The sequence below is a fragment of the Triticum aestivum genome, chromosome 2B (assembly GCF_018294505.1).
Source record: "Triticum aestivum cultivar Chinese Spring chromosome 2B, IWGSC CS RefSeq v2.1, whole genome shotgun sequence".
In the NCBI taxonomy this organism is placed as follows: Eukaryota; Viridiplantae; Streptophyta; class Magnoliopsida; order Poales; family Poaceae; genus Triticum; species Triticum aestivum.
Genome location: NC_057798.1, coordinates 633,773,671 through 633,797,559, shown reverse-complemented (window position 1 = coordinate 633,797,559; position 23,889 = coordinate 633,773,671). Strand labels below are relative to the sequence as shown.

General features: G+C 45.8%; 1 protein-coding gene and 1 long non-coding RNA gene across 2 annotated transcripts; both read right to left on the bottom strand.

The window, feature by feature from the left end:
* Nucleotides 1-160: 160 nt before the first annotated feature.
* Nucleotides 161-3,283, bottom strand: LOC123046414 (disease resistance protein RPM1). Its single transcript, XM_044469780.1, has one exon. It carries the CDS (start codon nt 3,193-3,195, stop codon nt 421-423), a length of 2,775 nt encoding a protein of 924 aa, XP_044325715.1. The 5' UTR covers nt 3,196-3,283; the 3' UTR covers nt 161-420.
* An 11,937-nt stretch (nt 3,284-15,220) lies between these two features.
* On the bottom strand, nt 15,221-16,192 carry LOC123041831 (uncharacterized). The gene is made up of 3 exons (XR_006418648.1): nt 15,908-16,192; nt 15,746-15,826; nt 15,221-15,668 (listed from the first exon to the last, which is right to left on the bottom strand). It is a non-coding gene; the product is annotated as an uncharacterized lncRNA (long non-coding RNA).
* Between the last annotated feature and the right edge of the window lie 7,697 nt (nt 16,193-23,889).

Below are 23,889 nucleotides of genomic sequence, written 5' to 3'. Positions count from 1 at the left end.
TGCGCCGGAGAAGAGGAACGGGGAGGTGCCGGGGGAGGTGGCAGGGGCAGTCGCCGTGGAGGAGAGCGAGCTCGGCGAGGACGCGGCGTCGGTGGCGGCAGAAGAGGAGCCGGGCGCAACCATGGCGACGGAAGAGGAGGACCTGGTAACTGATACCAAGTTGGAGAATCAATTCACTCTCTCTATTGATCATTGTGTGTTACATACATGGCATTTATACACAGGGCATTGCCCGAGTCATGGGGCACGCAGGCCCTCGATCCTATATACGTGGGCATGCACAACAGCCCATTACAACACAACTCAACAGTGCAAACCTCAAAATGACGCCTCCAAGAAGGTTAATGATGCGCATCCATCTTTTTAGTGCCCAGCAAATCCAGTAGACTTCACACAATGCTGCATCCATTTTTCAATGCCCTACATTTGAACAGTGAATAGGTTGGTGTAAATTGTTTTCTGCAACAATCGTCCATTATACCAGTGGATGTTCTTAACAGTTGTAGTGCGCTGAGAATCTTCATAATTCCCCTCTAATGTTTCCCCATCTTGAATCTTTTGTATTATCTCACTTGGCATTTCAAAAAGCTCAAGGTTGTTGAGCTCTGTGAGGTTCTCGATGCCTTGGGGTATTGCAGTTAGCTCATCACAACGGCCTAGGATTAATACATTTAGATGTACAAGACTCCCTTTTCCAAACTCGACGTGAGAAAGATTAGGCATCTCATGTAAGCTCAGCTTCTTAAGAACTGGAAAACTGCCTTCTGGAAAGGTTAAGATCTTGTCGGTGTATGCATTCTTTAGGGTAAGATGTAACAGCCTGGGAAGTGATGAGATCAATCCAATTGAATCTCCTCTGAGTTCAGATGAACACAACCGCAACTGCATGAGGTTATCAAGGTGCCCAAACCATGAAGGCAACTTACCTTTGGCTAACATCCCTGTCAATGAAAGTCTCTGTAGCTTTAGTGGGGGTGGATAAAATGGCTCCAGGTCCAATATTACATTACCGTCCCGACTGACAATCCCCAAGCACAGAAGGCCGCTCATTGTGGAGATGGATGAGGGCAAATGAATAAGATTACTCTCATGCACACCAGATAGCTCTAAGCTCTTCATGTGTTTTAAGCTTTTTAAGGATTTGACCATCTTCTCATCAGCCTCAATGTATTTTAGAGTCTGCAGGCAAGTAAGATTTTGCAGCCCATCTGGAAATTCAATTGCTGTACCAGGGAACGGAGACCTGAAGTCTGCAGATCGGCGTCTAAACACTATCAGGTGGCGCAGGTTATCGAGCTTTCTTATGCTTGGTGGTAGTCTCTGGACCCTGGACCACTTTGTATCTAAAGTTTGCAAGTTATGTAACTGTCCCAAATCCTGTGGAAGCTCTTCAATGAGAGTGGAACGGATGCCAAGATACCGCAGATTAAGAAGTTTGGTCAGTGAGCTAGGCAGTTTATCTATCTGAACGAACCATAAGTTTAATACGGTTAATAACCTAAAGCCAGACAAGACTGAAGAATCCATATCTGACTTAAATGCGCTGAAGGAGCGAAGCAATGTCATCTTTGGAACTGGTCGATGATCACTTGCCCATCGATCAAGTATAAGATGACGGATTTTTTTGCTTGACTCCAATGTTGGCTGACATTTTGAGAATACAGTGAACCCTTCCTTTGCTGACCTTTGCAAAATCAAATCCCTGATCAGGTCATGAATGCAGAGCCGTTTCGCTCGTCCAAACTCATTTTTTAGCGTGACCTGCAACAGGCTACGTTGCACGAGCTGGTGCAGGTAATCATCCGCAATCTCCTCCATTGTGCCCTGGCCCTTCTCCTCAAAATAGCCTTCTGCAATCCACAACCTGATCAGAATTTTCCTTTTGATCAAGAAATCTTCAGGGTATATACTGCAATACAGCAAACATCTCTTCAGGTAATAAGGCAGATCGTCAATGCTCAGATTCAGTATGCTTGACACTTGCCCGATTCCACGAACACTGCTTTCATTCCAGTCAAGGCTGTCATGGACATTCTTCCAAGCAAATTCCGTTCTATCCTTCAATGCAAGGAGATTACCAACTGATACAATTGCTAATGGTAGACCACAACATCTGCCCAGAATCTTCAAAGCCCAATGCTCCAGATGATGCGGGCACTCCCCGTTGGCATCTTCCCTGAATGTGGTGTTACAAAACAGGGACCATGCTTCTTGCTGAGGGAGCGGTTCCAACATGATGATCCTGGTGGATGCTGCCAGAGAGGCAACATCTTGACTGCGTGTTGTGATGATTATCCTGCTCCCTTTTCCATCATCAACCAACGCATTGCGTATTTCATACCACGCATCGGCATGCCAGACATCATCCAGCAATAACAAGTACCTCTTCTTGGCGAGATGCCCACGCAAAGCTTCCACCAGCGACCGGTAGTCCATCTCGTCAATGTCTGGCATGCCGGCCCGAGCGTCCCGGTGGAGTTCTTTGGCAATTTTCCTTAGAAGGTCATCCGTAGTGAAGTTCTTGGAGACGGACACCCACGCAGCGCAGTCGAAGTGGCGGCTTGCGGCGACCTCCTTGTACACGCTGGTGACCAGAGTGGTCTTCCCAACGCCGCCCATCCCGCACACGGCGACCAGCGACCGCCGGGAGTCAAGGTCCTCCGTGAGCCATTTCATCAGTGACCTTCTGTGCGCCGCGAAGCCGACGATCTCCCCATCCTGCAAGAAATGTGCTGCTTCCGCTAGCTTCCGGCCTACGAAGGCCGCGGTGCCGCCGTCGGGAGCGGAGCTGGACGCGGAGGCCTCGGCCGGTCGGATGCCGTACCGCTCCTTGGCGTCCGACAGGTCGCGGAGCCTCACCCGCGCCTTGCCTAGCCGTCTGGCCAGAGCGAGCCACGCGCCGAAGTTAGCGCAGGCGCGGACGAAGCCGCCGCCGGAGAGGAAGGCGTACTCGTCCGCGGCGTCCTCCAGCTCGAAGCCGACGTCCCGGATCTGGTCCACCCAGGCGGAGGCGAGCGCGTCCGCGCCGCGGCGGGAGTCGGCGAACCGGAGGAACGCGCGGAGGAGCTCCAGGTCCCGCGCCGCGGCGGCGATGCCCGAGCGGACGGCCACGAGAGAGGAGATGTCGACGACCGCACTGCGCGACAGCGTTGCGGCGACCTTCGCCGAGAGCGATATCGCGATCATCTCGGCCATGGCCTCGCCGTAGGCGAGCTGCGTGGTGTGGCCGAGAAAGTGCTGCCCTGGTCCAGAAAGAAAGTCAGCGATTCTCTACGACTGAGAGCATCTCTACCACATCCGGTAGGACGCGGATCGCCTGACGTGCCGTGGCGCAAAAATCGTTCAAAGGATACCGCAAAATATTTTCCCAAATTCTTTAAAATGCACGTGTACTTTTTGAAGAAAACAAGCGGCCGGTCTTCTCAACCATGCATGAATTGTTTTTTACAGTATCAGCTAGTGCATGTCATTATTAGTATTAAATGCGTTCACAGTGGTTAGTTCGATTCGAAAGAAACAGGTTCACGTGCAATTATTTCGGTTTTCTGAATTTTTAAAAAGCCATATCTTTTAAATTGCGCGTCGGATTTCAGATCCGTCTTCACTCTTGGATTCTTCGCGACGAGATCTTTGAAACTAGATCCCGCATGGGTATGTTTCGACGAAATTTTTTTGATGCCAACTTTGGCGCTATATTGTGCAACTTCAGTACTGCATTGTGCAACTTTAATACTATACATGGTGCAAATTTTTTCAAAACCAGTTTTTTGAGCTGCATGATCTAACTTCACATGAGGTTACAACCTAGCAACCATGAAAATTTGATGTGCAACTAGTCTACTGTCCCGACCAACTATGTAGTAGTCGATGTACAACCCTTGTCCTTCTCGTGGATGTGTAGGCTTTTTACAGTTGTCACACCCGCCCCACCTTCCCTACTAGTGATACGTGCAACTTAGTCTGTTGTTCGAGCCAACTTTCTATTACTAAATGTGCAACTCTTTCCCCTCCCTACTTGTGGATATGTAGTTTCAGTTGGCGGGGGCAACAAATAGAGTTGCACAAAGTCTGCTAGGCAGTTGGCCATAGCAACATATAAAGTTGCACATCTCACAAGTAGGGATAGTTGGATGGTGAAAATTCCATATTCATGAGGGCAGTGAAAAGTTACATACTCATGAGGGTAGTAAAGGTTGCATATAAACGGGGCGCTAAAGTTGCACATCCCACTAGACGGGTGTTTTCGAGTGCTAGTAAGGAAATTAAACATCCATGAGGTATGAGGGATAGTTGCACATCACTAGTAGACAGTTGGCGGTGATAGTATCCGAAGTTGCACATCCACTGCTAGAAAATTGGCTGATGCAGCAAACAGTGAAAGCACAATCATGGGTAAGGGAAAAGTTGCACATGAACTACTAGGTAGTTGGCCTGGGCAAAACACGAATTTGAACATCTCACTAGGAGGAGGTAGTTTGGGAGTAGATGTGCCATCAATGAAAACTATACTTCCATGGGGTAGACGAAAAGTTGCACATCTGATGTCAGGTAGTTGCACATCAACTGTTAGGCAGTTGCACAAAATGAGGGACTTAGTTGGCACCAAAAAAAATTCGTCAAAACATACCCATGCGGGATCTAGTTTCGAAGAGCACGTCACGAGGGTTCCAATGGTGAAAACGGATCTGAATTCCGACACGTGGTTTGAAAGATATGGCTTTTTAAAATTTTGAAAACCCAAAAGTATTACGCAAAAGACAAGGCTCGCAGGAGGCATGCAGACATCCATCATATGACAAGAGATCACGTGGAATGATTAATTAGGAGCGTCCTTTTTAGCACTTCTGATTCACATGAAAGATACTATTTTTCCTTTTAGGATCATATTAGGACAAATAAGTAGGCCACTCTGAACAGCTAGGGAGCAGCCGGCCGCTCCCTAGACGTGTCCAAGTATTTTTTTCTACCCATCCGTTTCAAAATAAGTGTCTCAACTTTGTACTAGCTCTAGTACAAATTTGTACTAAGCTCAAGACATTTATTTTGCAATGGAGGGAGTAGTTTATGGTATAATTTTTTTTGGCATGCTACGTGTCGGCCGGCGGCAGCCTCACGAGCCATTCGGTTATATGACGCGAGCCATCAGTTTTCTCCTTCTCTAAGAGCAATTCCAACAGGTTGACCCAAACAGACGGTGAATTTGTCCTTTCTTGTCCGTTTGGACCGGCCGCCCGCCCGGTATCCGCCATGTTTTAGATTTGGATCGGCAGTGCGCCCAACGCGCCGATCCATTTCATGTCCACAATCAACATTAAAAAAAGGCCCACGACCGATCATGCCAGCGCCCATGTCTCATGCCGGCATCATGCCAATGCCAGCATACAATGCCGGCTTCAAAAAATAACACCACAATTCATGCTGGCGCACTCGCCAGCCGGCCGGCACACATGCCAGCACACAAAAAAGGGTGGGACTTGAGTTCGACCATGCCATCACGGCCCCCGTGATCATGCCAGCACACCTGTCGGCATCCAAAAAGATGAGGCTCGCCACCATATAGATCACTCATCGTCGAACTTGAGCATGTCGGCCTGCATCTTCTCGAACCACGGCCTCTTCCTTGGCGACACGGTGTTGAGATCCACCTTCATGATCTCCACCCCGGTCATCATGCTCGCGAGAGCCACTTCTTTGGCCTTGGTCTTGGCGTTGGCGGCCTCGATCTCTAGCATCTTGGCTTGCTTCTCCGCCTCCATCTCAAGCATCCATGCTTGCTTTTCCGCCTCCATGTCAAGCCTCCTCCTTTGGATCTCCATGAAGGCGTTCATTTGCTCTTCTCTTTCTTGCCGACGCTTCTCCTCCCTTGAGTCCTTCTTGATGATCATGCCCTTCACGGTTGTGATCAAGGCGATCGATGCCGCATCCTGCTTGTCCTCCTTCTTGGAGGTGGCCTTCCCCCGCGGCCGAGCCTTCTCGCCGTCCCCAACCTCCTCCATGGCTTGCTTCCCACCACGCGACTTGAGGATGGCATATTGTCCCTTGAACTTCTCCTCGTCTTTGATCACCCTAAATCAATGGGAGAGGTTGAAGCACTTGCCATTGTGTTGGACCTTGAATGCCTCCAAAGCTTGAAATGACTACAAATGTATTTTATGCAAGCATATTGGCAAAATGATATGCAAATGAACACACATGTATAAACTTGATGACACAAAAAGAGGGCGGCTTGCTAGCATACCATGTCTTGCATGCCGATGCCGCTCACGGGGTGGGCCTTGATGCTCTCAAGAGTGGCACAAAACTTGTTGCACTCTTGTTGGATCACCCTCCATCGCTTCGAAATGGACACCACCCGCGCGCGCTTACTATTTGGTACGGCGGAAACTTCTTGCGCTGATGGAACTCACGGTGGACACGAATCCAAAAGGTTGAATGCTTTTGTTTGGTGCCCGTCTTGGGGACTTGCCCAATATCTCTCCAACACTCGCAAAGAAGCTTGTCCTCGGCCGCCGTGTATGCCTTGGTTCGCTTGCTCTTGTGCTTTGGCTTCGGCCCGACGGCTTGGTTGGCGAGCTTGTCCTCGAACAAAGGCTCCCCTTCGATGTCGCACTCGTCCTCTTCCTCTAGCCCGTAGTCCTCCGAAAACTCATGGTCAAGAGGGAAGCCGTCCAGGTCCAGGCTGACCTGATCACGCATGAAGGCGGCCTGATCTTTATTGTAGCCAGCGGATGGCGTGAACGCCCCTCGGCCATCCTGGCTTTGTGTCTCGTCGGGATCGAAGCCAGCGGCCTGCGCACCACCCTCGAAGATCATGTTCTGCATGTAGTCACTGTCGCCGGCGACCGACATTCCGTCGAACGGGTTGCGTGCGCCCGGCAGCTGGTCGGCTGGCGTTTGCCGCACGTGTTTCCTCGCGCCTCCGGCTGACGAGCCAGTGGCCACCGGTGTGGCGTTGAGGTCGATGGGCGCGGTCGTGGAAGGAGCAACCATGCTCACCTCGGGTGAGCACTCCCCCGAGAGGCGGGAGGCCTGCGGGTAGACGTGGAAGCCGGGCACCGGGGTGCAAGCCGCCGCGCGGGGCGAGTCAGGCAGCATCGTCCGAGGAAAGGCGGATGATCCGGTGCTGACCGCGGCGGCCACGACGGCGTTGACGAGGCTATGCTGGCTAGGGTTTAACCCCATCATGTAGACCGCCTCCCTCGTTACCGCCGCGACGCGGGCGTTGGTGACCTGCTGCTGAGAGGCGGCGGCGACGGCGTCCGCCACGTGCCTCCGGTCCTTCCTCTTGGCCGACTCCTTTGCCCGTTGTTCAGGCGTCAGCACCTTCTTCGGCTTCGGCGCAGCGGCCTTGCAGGGGGCGCGAGGCTTGCCTTTGCCGGATGAGGCAAGGGAGGCGAGGCCGGCGGCAGCGTCGAGGTCGAGGTCGTCGTCCATGGCGGGCGTGGGGCGGAAGCGCGCGCAGGCGGGAGGGTTTTGGGGGGGGGGAATGAGGGGAAATGGTGGTGGCTGCCACCGATCGGTGGGCGCAGGGAGAGGAGTAGGCGCGCACACGTCCGTCTCGTGTCCGTGCCGACGCAAATCTGGCTCAAAATTGGGTCGGAAATGGGTCGGCAGGCGGACGCCAAGCAGACGCGCGTCCGTTTGGGTCGGCGCGTTGGGCCGACTTTTGTGTCCGCACTGATCCAAACAGATGGCGGCGGACGAAATGAGTCGCCCCATTGGAGTTGCTCTAATTTTCTGCAACAATACTCTTGTTACGAAACCTCTTCTTCTCTAATTTTCTACAACAAGACCTTTGTGGCGAAACCTCCTCTTCTTTAACTAGATGATACCCTGCGTGTTGCTACAGGAACTCTTAGTCCTATGCGTATGAGAATACATAAATTGAACAAATTCGTTCGCATGGTGGGATTTTATATAGGATAAAAATACTGCATTGTACGCAATACTTGTAGTATAGTTGTAAAGATTGTAAGTGAAAAGGGTATGTTCTGACTTCTGAGGCGAAGGTAATGCGAATAGTACTGGCCGATACTTGACAGGAAGGGACGATAGAGTCCTTAGGCATCATCTTGCTAGTGACAATATGGAGTACGTGTTCGCACATGAACACGTCACCGTGTACCTCCAACGCCGAGGGTGATGCACCGCAGCTCACGTCGAAGGAGACCCGGCCGGAAGCATGGTACGCAGGCAATCCGGCGGGTGCTTTTGAGGACCCGAAACCCCACACGCCCGGGAGGGACCCCGTCTGGGCGCGCGGTGGCTATGGGCTACCCTAGGTCGACCTGATCGCCCCTAGGGCCTCGAGGTTCACTGCCCTGCAATGAAGAAGAACGAACGAAGAACGAGGAAGAAGAAGAACTAGGGTTAAGGAGAAAAGATAAAAGATAAAAAATGGTAAATTGATTGATCGATTGTGTGTTGTTCAATCGGCCGTCACCCCTTAGGTATATAAGAGGCGGCTGGACTTCCCGTGCAAGGAAAATGCTTGGATTCACGTCCAAAACCCTAGTCAAATTCGGATTGATTTTGTCCGAACTTTCCAAAACTGTTCGGTTTAAACTGGCTGCATCTTGCGGGTCCTTTTTGTGGTGGTAAACGATCTCAGATGGAAACGAGCCCAAAAGCAATCTTGACCGTTTCGACGAGACGAACAATTTTTATGTTGAACGTTTTTTGATCAGAGGTCATCTTGAGGGTCAAATCGGTCGCGCAAAACAGGCTATCCCTCGCACTACCCATCAGACATGGTGTCTGGTGGGGCGCGCCAGTTTTTGCCTCCTGACAGGGCTGTATTCCGATGGCTCTAACTTTTGCATACGAACTCGGATTGGAACGATTTGTATATCAAAATCGATCATTTCGACGAGACGAAGACAATCCGTGTAGATAATTTTTCCATTTGAGGTCGTCTTGGGGGCTTAATCAGCCAAACTGTACTCTGAATATGAGATCTTAGTACTTTGAGCATAGTTTCGGCCTTCGAGATGAAATCGGACTGTGATGACCCAAACTTCAAAGATGTTCATATCGACAATACGGAACTCTTTCATGAAGATCACTTCTCCATTTGAGGCCATCTTAAATAAGTTATTGACCGTGCCAAAATCTGGTGTCAACACATGCCCCCCTGTTTTTCGGCAAAGTTTGTGTGCCGAAAAATAACTTCCGCATAGCCTGTTCTAAGGACGATGTCAACACTCCATCGGCCATTTTCCATGTTCTTAGGACGACAAGTATATATCAGCCATTGCTTGTTTGAACCTCTTGATGCAAACTTGGGTGAAAACTTCTCAGCTTCTATAACAATCCAGTGATAAGGTTCCATAGATCAAAACCATCCTCCGAACCATATTGTTCACCCTTTCGCTAGGATTTTGCAGATAATCAAGAATGAACTTTCTTCAATCCTTACTTCGCCTGTATAAAAGTTTCATTAGTGGCCGAAGCGGTGGGCTTCGATTCAGCCTTACCTATGTTGACAAGACCTAGCATCGGCTATTGATAGAAATGCAATACACCATGATTAACATAGTAGCCGGACGCTTGCTGTGCCAACTCTTTCGAATTGTCATGCCTAGATATATGAACAATTTCAAAGCAACCCAAGGTAAATCTTGCATCTAGACATACCAAAAGATAAACTATAAGTGATCCGTCAAAACATTGATAACCCTTGGATATTTGTTGCACTACTAATAACGAATCACCGGAAGCCTCAATATGTATAGCACCTATATCAAGGCAAAGCTCCAATCCGAATGACAATGCATATTCGGCTTTGATGATTGTGCAAAAATATTATAAGCGGCCCGAGGCTTCACAAAATAGCTCCATATGAAGATAAATAAGCAACACCAACACCTTGGCCATTGCCACAAATTTGCCGTCAAAAATAATCTCCATAGTACTAGAAAGACAAGGGCAATATCAATGAACATGTACCTCGTTTTGGCCTCTACTTGAACTAAGGACGATGTTAGGATACTACATCAGCCATGCTTTGACATATTCTTAGGGCGATAGATAAATACCGGCCATCAACATAATGCCCATGTAGAATTCATTCACCAAATCATGTATAGCCGAAATAAACTAATGAAATAGCAATCAAATATTTCGGCCCTTTGGATTAGCAAGAAAAAATGTAGCTAATACAATGTATAGAGATTTGGTAATACCCTCTCATGATGCAGAAAATTATGTCGCTTCCATGGACTAAAATAAATCCAGGGAGGGTAATTTATCATACCTGATGATGAATTCCATGGCAAAGGCATCAATGGTATGGTTGAAAAATATGGATGATGTGCTAACCGAATATTTTGATGGGGTGATGCAAACCTTCGGCTTAACTGTTTTTGGCTTCCATCCTTCTCTTTCTTCACTTTTGTAACACTTGTTGCAATAGAAACATGCACATCATTTTTGTTTTGATTGATCTTCTTGGGAACCCATGCCATGTTCTTCTTTCTCAGCTCTTGTGCACTAAGATTTTGTAATTCCTTCTTTTTCCAATATGATAAGCCGAGTGAGCAGCTCGACTGTGATTTTGTTTCAACCAATGGCAACTCTTTTTGGGCCTTGTGCACCCTCAACTTCTTTTCTTCAGATTTGGCACTCTGATTTTTATCAATTGATTGCTTTACTTCTTTGCCTTTTGTAGCCAATGTCAACACTTTAATTGGCTCTTTGTTATTTGAGATCAAATCTGAAGTGGCACACTTACGACCATCTCTTTTCACGCGGTAAACTTGCTTTACCATCTCTTTCTTCTTCCTTGAGCTCTAGACCGATTCCTTATGATTGAAACGGTCTTTGACGCGTGATTGTTCAAGTGTTGATCTTCTTGGAGCTGCATAGTATTGGTGAGATGGTCTAGAATAAGATGGAGAATGTGCCCTTGTATCATACCTGTCCCATGATGAATATGTATCTATATGAGCATAGGGAGGCATCCACGGCATGGGCATTGGCGGCCCAAAATAAGGATATGAATATGTTGCATTAAAATTCTCACTTTGCCAATACCAATCCTCATATTTGCGCCTTGGGGGTGATCTTGGTTTCTTTGCATGATTTGGCTGATAAGCATTCTTCTCTTCACTCTTCTTTCGATATTTATCCAATAGTTCAGTGAAGGTGATTTTTGATCTCTTACACTTGCGCTTATTTCCGCCTTTGTTTTCTTTCGGTTTGCTTTCATTGATCATTGGATTTGCTTGCTGCCCCCCAGTCCTTGGCATCTCCATTGTAGCTTCGATGGAATTTTCACCCTCAAGATTATGTTCATTATGCTCTTTAACATCTTCTTTACTTGAAAGCTTGATCCCATCACCTACAGTTTTTACCTTCTCTTTAAATGGATCGGCTTGAAGCAGCCGATGCAAAAACTTTCTGCCATTGGGACCAATCGGAATAGATTGGTCATCTCTTGGTGTCTCAACAAATTTCAATCGTCCTTTATCAATGGCCGATTGAACTATTTGACGAAACATGTGGCAGTCCTCAAAATTATGCTTGGACGAATCATGCAACTTACAATACATTCGTCCTTGGACAGATGGCTTGACATGGTGATCAAGAATTCTAATGTAATTATTTTTCAACAACAAATCAAAGATTTGATCACACATGTTTGAATCGAAGGTATACCTTTCGTTTTCTAGCCGATCTTGTTGTGAGAACGGCTTTGAAATTAAGCAAATGAATGGTTCAGATTTGACATCTTCCCATTCGGCTATGAATTCTCTTTCGCATACTTTTTCCGATGTCCTTAAATAAGAAACTATACTAGCATCGGTTTTCCCAAAAGATTTTAACCTTGGCTTTAAATTTCTGAAATCAAAGTAGTTAGAACATACACGTCTCAATTGAGACCATGCGTAAGCCAAGTACGAAATAAGCAAAGCTACCCAACTAGATATGAACTTTAGACAAAGCAATGGGGAAAGCTTTGGTTGTAACAATAAGTCATTATCGATCTTTAAAAATGGTGCAATGGGTTGACCGATATGTTCCATAACAATTTTAGTGTTAACAAGTAAATTACCCTTCCTCATTGGTCTTTCAAAATTACTTATGAGAATATTTCTTATAGATGCATCAATAATGAAGTTGTGACCAAATCTGAAAATAGGTAAATTACTCGCTATGCATACCTCTTCAAATATGTTGGGAGAGCATGATGGTGGTGCCATTTGAAGAACATCTTGCTCCGTCTTTGGATGGCTTCCCAACACCTTGTCATCATCTTTTTCTTGAATCCGTGCATCATTGCTTTAGAGATTTTTGTCGGCCGAACTTTGTTCGGCTACTTGTTCTTGTCTTTGAAGCTTGTCAATTTCTACGGCATGGAACTCATAGGGCAGGAAGTAGGTTCCATTGACTTCAGAAAAATCAAGCACCGTTGTTTTCCTATGCTTGCCATGCCCTTTCTCGATAATGCTTGCCTCATTGGATTTGATGGATTCAGAACATATACTACTTGATTCAGCTTTTTCAACCGAAGCACTTTCATGTTCCGAATTATCCTTCTTTTCATTGATACTACCAATTGGCAATGCTTCTTTTATCTGAGCCAATTCTTTTTCTATTTGTTTCTGACGGCGAGCGGCAAAATTAGCTTTAAGCTTTTTCTCAATTTCAGCCCACTTCGGATATGATTGCCCCCCAATGCTTTTAGATTCTTTCGGCAATGACACATGGGTGTTGCCAAAATTTTCCAATTGTGTAGGGGGTGTATAATATGATGTAGTACTAGGTGAAGGCATATGCATTGTTGTAAGACCATACTTTTGCTCGCCAATTTTATCAATTGGCAAAAATTCATCTTCTTGCAAAACTCTAGCTTTTATTGCGGCATAATCAGGAAATAGCCCCTTTTCATGTTGTTCAAGGCAAAGAGCACTAATTCTCTTATTTTGGGCTAAACTCTTCAATGCAGCCACCACTACCTCATCTTCTACAATATTGGGCACAACCGCTCCTGTAAAATTTACATTCATTCGGCTATAACCAGGAAGGTGTGAAGCCGAATTATGAGCATCTACAGTTGTGTATGGTGCCGAAGAATTACTAACATGAGGTGTAGCATATGACGTTTGAGAGTAACTGGCCGAATAACTAGTAGCAGCATGGCCAATTCTCTCGTTCATCGGCATGGTTGGATTAGTATATTGCACATTACTTGCCGATGAATAAAAGGGTGAAACACTTTCTTGCATGGCATTGGAAATTCTAACATGAGGTGTTTCAAATTTATTAACTGAACTCACCATGTTGTTCATCGGCATAACAATTTGTGGGGTTGCCGATGCATGAGAGTTGGGATACATATGGTGTAGGTTACTAGTATCATAAGAACTTAAAGCATGCAAATTACTTTGAATCGGCCCTTGCACGTAATTAGTTGCATGATTGAACAAACTAGGGTTGACCGACAGAGTATACTCATTGAATGATCTAGTAACACCATATGAATTATTTGCATCTACATAAAGGGATTGGATATTCATATTACCTTTGTAGACTGCAAACCCTAGATGACGATCTCTTCGTAGCAAGAACGAGCCGGAGACCGTTCAAAGCTTCGTCCCCAGCGGAGTCGCCAAAAAGTGTGTTCGCACACGAACACGTCACCGTGTACCTCCAACACCGAGGGTGATGCACCGCAGCTCACGTCGAAGGAGACCCGGCCGGAAGCGCGGTACGCAGGCAATCCGGCGGGTGCTTTTGAGGACCCGAAACCCCACACGCCCAGGAGGGACCCCGTCTGGGCGCGCGGCGGCTATGGACTGCCCTAGGTCGACTTGATCGCCCCTAGGGCCTCGAGGTTCGCCGCCCTGCAATGAAGAAGAACGAACGAAGAACGAGGAAGAAGAAGAACTAGGGTTAAGGAGAAAAGATAAAAGATAAAAAGTGGTAAATTGATTGATCGATTGTGTGTTGTTCAATCGGCCGTCACCCCTTAGGTATATAAGAGGCGGCTGGACTTCCCGTGCAAGGAAAAGGCTTGGATTCACGTCCAAAACCCTAGTCAAATTCGGATTGGTTTTGTCCGAACTTTCCAAAACTGTTCGGTTTAAACTGGCTGTATCTTGCGGGTCCTTTTTGTGGTGATAAACAATCTCGGATGGAAACGAGCCCAAAAGAAATCTTGACCGTTTCGACGAGACGAACAACTTTTATGTTGAACGTTTTTTGATCAGAAGGCATCTTGAGGGTCAAATCGGTCGCGCAAAACAGGCTATCCCTCGCGCTACCCATCAGACATGGTGTCTGGTGGGGCGCGCCAGTTTTTGCCTCCTGACAGGGCTGTATTCCGATAGCTCTAATTTTTGCATAACTTGGATTGGAACGAGTTTTATATCAAAATCGATCGTTTCGACGAGACGAAGACAATCCGTGTAGATAATTTTTCCATTTGAGGTCGTCTTGGGGGCTTAATCAGCCAAACTGTACTCTGAATATGAGATCTTAGTACTTTGAGTATAGTTTCGGCCTTCGAGATGAAATCGGACTGTGATGACCCAAACTTCAAAGATGTTCATATCGATAATACGGAACTCTTTCATGAAGATCATTTCTCCATTTGAGGCCATCTTAAATAAGTTATTGACCGTGCCAAAATCTGGTGTCAACAGTACGTCTCTACAAAAATTATTAAAATGAGCTAATGAATGGGGGCACTAAGCAAGCTATATAAAATCTAAATTTATAGCACAGTGAGATCTAAGACAAATCAATAACATGGTGCCTCTAGAGTATAGAAGAGAAGATGTCACTTCTAAATTGAGAAACCCGAGGAATGTTACAATTGCAAGAAAACAAAAGGAGGTGCTTTGAAGAAATGATGATGAAGATGAGTGCGACATATGAGTCACCTCGTACTTGAGCAGCAAAAGAACTATGCTCATGTATAGCTGAAGGTTTGTTAAAAAATGTATAGCTGAAGGTAAAAGGCAGAGGGAATTGCCTGCATGTCATGCATATTTTTATATTGTGTCTGAAGCATTAAGACAATTAGCAAGGGCACCAACAAAAATTAAAAACGGCACTGGAAGTAGCACCAGTGCACCACCTTAACCTATCAAATACTCCCAATACAAAAAAATTGCAGCTGGTTTGGATCCAGGCATTCAAAGCTTGTTTTGACCTTGGGGCCATTCAGTGAGCCACCTCGGGTCATCGGTACTAAAGGAGTAGAGGTACCAAATTAGTTGAAAAGGCAAGTTCCTGCTCTAGAATGAAACAATGACATAAATTTTATACGTAGAAGAAAAATTATCTGTAGAAACTATTGTTCCAGGACTAAACGGGCTAATGGAGTAATGGCCATGGAAATGAAATAGCAATATTTCCTGTCGTCGAAGCATGGAACAGTTAGAACAACAAATGTACAAATTTAAGCAAATCAAGAATTTCTTACTTCAAAAAATACGTGCAGGAAATCACGTATAATTTTTTTAGCTTTAACAGGATAGCCTCGTGACCTTAGGGACTTCCTCTCTGACCGTGGGGAGCATGAAGTGACACTAGTCGTGAAACTTTAAGGCTTTGTTTGGTTGGTGGAGATGCAATCCCCTAGTGGCTTCAATCCACCCAGGGATTGGGTGACTCCCACCCCGCCACCCGATCCCCACTTCATTCCCGCACCAAAATCTCTGCCACAGAATGCCATTCGATTAGACCTCTTGCAGTCTTGCCATTGGAGCAAATATAATATTTGAGAGAATCAAACCATTCAATTCACTAGTTCCAGAGATAGATCCATCGATCAATTGGACATGGCAGTTGCAGCAAACAGAGATGAGCCGTGGAGCTTCGCCGGAAAGACGGCCATGGTCAGCAGTGGAAAAGGGGATGGGAATCCTAGAAATCAAAAGGGGAGAGAGGATCTTACCGGCCTGATGTTGGGGAGGAAGACCGGAGTAGGCTGCAGTGGCTGCTGAGCTCCGGCCCCTGCTCCGCCATCCAGGCCGGCCGCCGCCTACGCCGCTCTCGCCTTCTCCTCTTTTCTATTTCGACGGGCTCGGCTGAGCTGTTTCGTTCCGCGCGTGACGAGGCGTGGGTTAAATCCCGGTGGAAACCCGGCGGTTCGGAGTGGATTTGGACGGAGTATGAACCCGGGCGGGTCCAACCGAACGTGCATACGAGGTAGGTCGGGATCCAACCCCGGTCGGGGCTAAAACCACGCGGTTCGGCGGGGTTTTGACCCGATCCCGACGGGGATGGGACTAAACGAACAAGGCCTAAGGCGGATTTTATAACTATAACATGCAAGGTCGAGTTAGCTATGTAGTAGGTGAAATTATATTAATTACTTCCGTGAGGCAAGCTGAGGCTGAGCTCGAGAACGAAAAGCACCCATTATTCCTCTCTGACTGCAAACCATGCCCACTATCTCGTCGTGCTCCATGCTGAAGCAAAGGGAGGACGATCCTTGGTGGAGCTGCTACGATCCTGGGTGCGTGTGGAGTGCAGCAGCGGACGGGCGAATGTCTCAGGCTGCAAGTGGAACTGTCCGCGGGAAGCCCGCATCCGCCCAACATCCGCCGCATAGTATAAGTGGAAGACCCGCATCTGCCCACATATTTTTACACGGGATAAGTGGGTTTAGCGGGCAACCCACATCCAACTTGACTGAAAGTAATGCTCATGCACTCAAATAACAACAGAGTACATGCATGCCAGGCAGCATAGTACAAATACTCAATTGTTCATGTTCATGCATACTGAATAGTGATGTACGAGCATAGTACAAATACTCAATTGTTCATGTTCATGCACCAACGTACAGCAAGTACATATCATTACAACATGCTGTTGAGCAGTACATGAATTACAGTAAAACAAGAGCCTACAACCTGCCATCCTTTATTTGCAGTATAAGACTAAAGACATGATCAATTGCAATAGACTAGAGGCTACAACAAGATGATTTTTTCCAGCTCTTCAAGATCTTCCATCACCATCAACCTGCCATCCTTTCTTTGAGTAGAAAACTAGCAACCCATATTTACTGTCAAAAAATATGTCCATCAGTCAAAGGGCAACAAAATCCATTTCATGGCTTCTTGCCATACAAGCTACGCCGCTACGACATGGTCTTGCTTTCCTACTAAAAGCAACATAATCGCCCAAAAGAAAAGCAAGTCAAATAATAAAACATGAACTCATCTAGTGTTTGACACCTGGACATACATGCAAGAAACAGTGATAAAACAAGTGTTGCTGCCTAATAACAGTCAAAGGATGAAAGTAGGTACAAATTAAGATTGTAGGTCAGCAAACGCAGCCAACAGCTAGTTGATAAAAAACAGTGATTATCACAGGGGCACCGCATATACCTTGATCTTCTTTCTCTGACTCTAATGATGCGCCCTCTCCCCCTTGGGTCCGAATTGGACTAGGGAAGGGGGGGGGGGGGGGCGGCGCCCCCCTTTCCAACTCACTCTCCCTCTCCTTCCTTCCCCCTCTCTCCCTCTTGGTGGAATCCTACTAGGACTAGTAGTCCTAGTAGGACTCCCCTCTTGGGGCGCGCCCTAGGGGATGACCAGCCTCCCCCTTGCTCCTTTATATACGGGGGCAGGGGGCACCCTAGAACACACAAGTTTCTTTTAACTGTGTGCGGTGCCCCCCTCCACAGTTACACACCTCGATCATACCATCGTAGTGCTTAGGCGAAGCCCTGCACCGGTAGCATCATCGTCACCGTCACCATGCTGTCGTCCTGACGGAACTCACCCTCGTCCTCAACTGGATCAAGAGCATGCGGGACGCCATCGAGCTGAACGTGTGCTGAACGCGGAGGTGTCGTACGTTCGGTACTTGATCGGTTGGATCGCAAAGAAGTTCCACTACATCAACCGCGTTATTTGAAACACTTCTGCTTTCGGTCTACGAGGGTACGTGGACACATTCTCCCCTCTTGTTGCTATCCATCACCTAGATAGATCTTGCATGATCGTAGGAAAAATTTGAAATTACTGCGTTCCCAACAGTGGTATCAGAGCCAGGTTTATGCGTACATGTTATATGCACGACTAGAACACAAAGAGTTGTGGGCGATAATAGTCATACTGCTTACCACCAACGTCTTACTTTGATTCGGCGATATTGTTGGATGAAGCGGCCCGGACCGACATTACATGATTGCGTTCATGAGATTGGTTCTACCGACGTGCTTTTGCACATAGGTGGATGGCGGGTGTCTGTTTCTCCAACCTCAGTTGAATCGAGTTTGACTACGACCGATCCTTGTTGAAGGTTAAAACAACATACTTGACGAAAAATCATTGTGGTTTTGATGCGTAGGTAAGAACGGTTCTTGCAAGAAGACCGTAGCAGCCATGTAAAATTTGCAACAACAAAGTAGAGGATGTCTAACTTGTTTTTGCAAGGCTTGCTGTGATGTGATATGGTCAAGGCATGATGTGATATAAATTGTTGAACGAGATGATCATGTTTTGTAACAAAGTTATCGGCAACTGGCATGAGCCATATGGTTGTCGCTTTATTGTATGCAATGCAATCGCCATATAATTGTTTTACTTTATCACTAACTGGTAGCGATAGTCATAGTAACAATAGTTGGCGAGACGACAATGATGCTATGATGGAGATCAAGGTGTCGCGCCGGTGATGATGGAGATCATGACGATGCTTCGGTGATGGAGATCATAAGCACAAGATGACGATGGCCATATCATGTCACATATTTTGATTGCATGTGATGTTTATCTTTTATGCATCTTATTTTGCTTAGTGCGACGGTAGCATTATAAGATGACCCCTTACTTAATTTCAAGGTATAAGTGTTCTCCCTGAGTATGCACCGTTGCTACAGTTCATCGTGCCGAGACACCACGTGATGATCGGGTGTGATAAGCTCTACGTTCACATACAACGGGTGCAAGCTAGTTTTGCACACGCAGAATACTCGGGTTAAACTTGACGAGCCTAGCATATGCAGATATGGCCTCGGAACACTGAGACCGAAAGGTCGAACATGAATCATATAGTAGATATGATCAACATAGTGATGTTCACCATTGAAAGCTACTCCATCTCACGTGATGATCGGACATGGTTTAGTTGATTTGGATCACATGATCCTTTAGATGACTAGAGGGATGTCTATCTAAGTGGGAGTTCTTAAGTAATATGATTAATTGAACTTTAATTTATCATGAACTTAGTCCTGATAGTTATTTTGCATGTCTATGATATTGTAGCTCAATGGCCCGTGCTACTATTCCTTTGAATTTTAATTCCTATAGAAAGCTAAGTTGAAAGATGATGGCAGCAATTACACGGGCTGGGTCCATAACTTGAGGATTATCCTCATTGCTGCATAGAAGAATCACGTCCTGGAAGCACCGCTGGGTGCCAGGCCTGCTGCAGATGCTACTGATGATGTTAAGAACGTCTGGCAAAGCAAAGCTGATGACAACTCGATACTTAGTGTGCCATGCTTTACAGCTTAGAATCGGGACTTCAAAGACGTTTTGAACATCATGGAGTATATGAGATGTTCCAAGAGTTGAAGTTAATATTTCAAGCAAATGCCCAAGTTGAGAGATATGAAGTCTCCAACAAGTTCTACAGCTGCAAAATGGAGGATAATAGTTCTGTCAATGAACACATACTCAGAATGTCTGGGTACCATAACCACTTAACTCAGCTGGGAGTTAATCTTCCTGATGATAGTGTCATTGACAGAGTTCTTCAATCACTGCCACCAAGCTATAAAGGCTTTGTGATGAACTATAATATGCAAGGGATGAACAAGACTATTCCCGAGCTCTTCACAATGCTAAAGGTTGCGGAGGTAGAAATCAAGAAGGAGCATCAAGTGTTGATGGTCAATAAGACCACTAGTTTCAAGAAAAAGGGCAAAGGGAAGAAGGGGAACTTCAAGAAGAACGGCAAGAAAGTTGATGCTCAAGAGAAGAATGAAGGAAATATGCCCTAGAGGCAATAATAAAGTTTTTATTTATATTTCCTTATATCATGATAAATGTTTATTATTCATGCTAGAATTGTATTAGCCGGAAACTTAGTACATGTGTTAATACATACACAAAACATAGTGTCCCTAGTATGCCTCTACTTGACTAGCTCGTTAATCAAAGATGGTTATGTTTCCTTACACTAGACATGTGTTGTCATTTGATGAACGGGATCACATCATTAGGAGAATGATGTTATGGACAAGACCCATCCGTTAGCTTAGCATTATGATCGTTACAGTTTCATTGCTACTGCTTTCTTCATGACTTATACACGTTCCTCAGACTATGAGATTATGCAACTCCCGAATACCGGAGGAACACCTTGTGTGCTATCAAATGTCACAACATAATTGGCTGATTATAAAGATGCTCTAAAGGTGTCTCTGAATGTGTTTGTTGGGTTGGCATAGATCGAGATTAGGATTTGTCACTCCATGTATCAGAGAGGTATCTCTGGGCCCTCTCGGTAATGCTCATCACTGTAAGCCTTGCAAGCAATGCTACAAATGAGTTAGTTGCGGGATGAAGCATTACGGAACGAGTAAAGAGACTTGCCGGTAATGAGATTGAACTAGGTATGATGATACCGACAATCGAATCTCGGGCAAGTAACATACCGATGACAAAGGGAACAACTTATGTTCTAATGCAGTTTGATTCATAAAGATCTTCAAAGAATATGTAGGAGCCAGTATGACCATCTAGGTTCCGCTATTGGTTATTGACCGTAGATGTGTCTCAGTCATGTCTACATAGTTCTTGAATGCGTAGGGTCCGCACGCTTAACGTTCGATGATGATTCGTATTATGAGTTATGTTTTGATGACCGAAGTTTGTTCGGAGTCCCGGATAAGATCACAGACATAACGAGGAGTCTCAAAATGGTCGAGACATAAAGATTGATATATTGGACCATGTTATTCAGACACCGAAAGTGTTCCCAGAAGTTTCGGGTAAAACCGGAGTGCCTGAGGGGTTACCGGAACCCTTGATGACCCGCAAGTATACGGGATAGTTGTAGTCTCTTTCGATAAGTAAGAGTGTCGAACCCAACGAGGAGCTAAAGGTAGAACAAATACTCTCTCAAGTCCTATCGGCCACTGATACGACTCTACGCACGCTTGACGTTCGCTTTACCTAGAACAAGTATGAAACTAGAAATACTTTGTAGGTGTTGTTGGATAGGTTTGCAAGATTATAAACAACAAGTAAATATAAACTAGGGGCTGTTTAGATAAAGATGCAATAAAGTAAATATATCGAGTGTGGAAAAGTGGTGGTAGAAGTTGTGAAATTGTCCCTAATCAATTGACTACGTTACTAGACCAGTAATCACTATTGCAATTCTATTTGAGGGAGAGGCATAAGCGAACATACTTTCTCTTCTTGGATCATATGCACTTATGATTGGAACTCTAGAAATCATCCGCAACTACTAAAGATTCATTAAGGTAAAACCCAACCATAGCATTAAAGTATCAAGTCCCCTTTTATCCCATACGCAAACAACCTACTTACTCGGGTCTGTGCTTCTGTCACTCACGCCACCCACCATAAGCAAATCATAAACATATTGCAAACCCTACAGCGGAATCCCTCATGCTTGCGCGACACGGAGGGCACAATAGGACAGCACCAATAATAAAACATGCAACTCAAACCAATCATAGCAATTCATCAATCACCGATAGGACAACGAAAATCTACTCGGACATCATAGGATGGCAACACATCATTGGAAAATAATATGAAGCATAAAGCACCATGTTCAAGTAGAGGGTACAGCGGGATGCGGGAGAGTGGACCGCTGAATATAGATAGGGGAAGGTGATGGAGACGTTGGTGGAGATGATGGAGGTGTTGGTGTAGATCGCGGTGATGATGATGGCCCCCGACAGCGCTCCGGCGCCACTGGAAGCAAGGGGGAGAGAGGCCCCCTTCTTCTTCTTCTTCCTTGACCTACTCCCTAGATGGGAGAAGGGTTTCCCCTCTGGTCCTTGGCTCCCATGGCGTGGGAGGGGCGAGAGCCCCTCCGAGATTGGATCTATCTCTCTGTTTCTGCGTTCTCAGATTCTGCCCCTTCACCGTTTCCTTTATATCTGGAGATCCGTAACTCCGATTGGGGTGAATCTTTCGCCCAGATCTTTCTCATAAAATTAGCTTTCTTGTGGCAAAAGAAGAGCGTCAATCGCCTTACAGGGGCCCCAGGAGAGTCCAGGGCGCGCCTGCCTCCCTGGGGTGCGCCCCATATCTCCTGGCCCCCTCTGGCACCGTCTCGCGTTGATTTTACTTCCCAAAAATCACAAATATTCCAAAATAATTCTCCGTCCGTTTTTATCCCATTTGGACTCCGTTTGATATTGGGTTTCTGCGAAACAAAAAACATGCAACAGACAGGAACTGGCACTGGGCACTGGATCAATTTGTTAGTCCCAAAAAATAGTATAAAAAGTTGCCAAAAGTATATAAAAGTTGAATAATATTGGCATGGAACAATAAAAAAATTATAGATACGACGGAGACGTATCAGCATCCCCAAGCTCAATTCCTGCTCGTCCTCGAGTAGGTAAATGATAAAAAAGATAATTTTTGATGTGGAATGCTACCTAGCATAATCTTGATCATATGTCTAATCATGGCATGAATATTAAGACACGAGTGATTCAAAGCAATAGTCTATCATTTGACATAAAAACAATAATACTTTGAGCGTACCAATAAAGCAATCATGTCTTTTCAAAACAACAAAGCAAAAGCAAGCTTATCGCTATAAAATCATATAGTTTGGCCATGCTTCATTTTCGTCACACAAAATGCCCCCATCATGCACAACCCCTATGAGAAGTCGAGCAATTGGTTCATATTTTTAACGCGCTTCAGCTTTTCAACCCTCACGCAATACATGAGCGCAAGCCATGGATATAGCACTATAGGTGGAATAGAATATGATGGTGGGGTTTATGTGGAGAAGACAAAAAAGGAGAAAGTCTCACATCGACGCGGCTAATCAACGAGCTATGGAGATGCCCATCAATTGATGTCAATGCGAGGAGTAGGGATTGCCATGCAACGGATGCACTAAGAGCTATAAGTGTATGAAAGCTCAACAAAAGAAACTAAGTGGGTGTGCATCCAACTTGCTTGCTCATGAAGACCTAGGGCATTTGAGGAAGCCCATAGTTGGAATATACAAGCCAAGTTCTATAATGAAAATTCCCACTAGTATATGAAAGTGATAACATAGGAGACTCTCTATATGAAGAACATGGTGCTACTCTGAAGCACAAGTGTGGAAAAAGGATAGTAGCATTGCCCCTTTTCTTTTCCTATTTTTTTTCTTTTTTTGGGTGGGCTTCTTTGGGCCCCTTTTTTTATTTAGGCTTCTTTGGACTTTTTTGTGATAGAGCGTATCGTATCACGGGTTTTGGATGCACCGGTGAAGTTTGCACCAACTCTCAAGGTGAGAAAGGGCAATGCACGGTACCGAAGAGGCTAGCAATGATGGAAAGGTAAAGTGCGTATAATCCATGGACTCACATTAGTCATAAAGAACTCATATAATTATTGCAAAAGTTTATTAGCCCTCGAAGCAAAGTACTACTACGCATGCCCTAGGGGGATAGATTGGTAGGAAAAGACCATCGCTCGTCCCCGACCGCCACTCATAAGGAAGACAATCAAAGAAACACCCCATGCTTCAAATTTGTCACACAACGGTTACCATACGTGCATGCTACGGGACTTGCAAACCTCAACACAAGTGTCTCTACAATCCACAACCACCCACTAGCATGACTCTAATATCACCACCTTTATATCGCAAAACTATTGCAAGGAATCAAACATATCATATTCAGCGATCTACAAG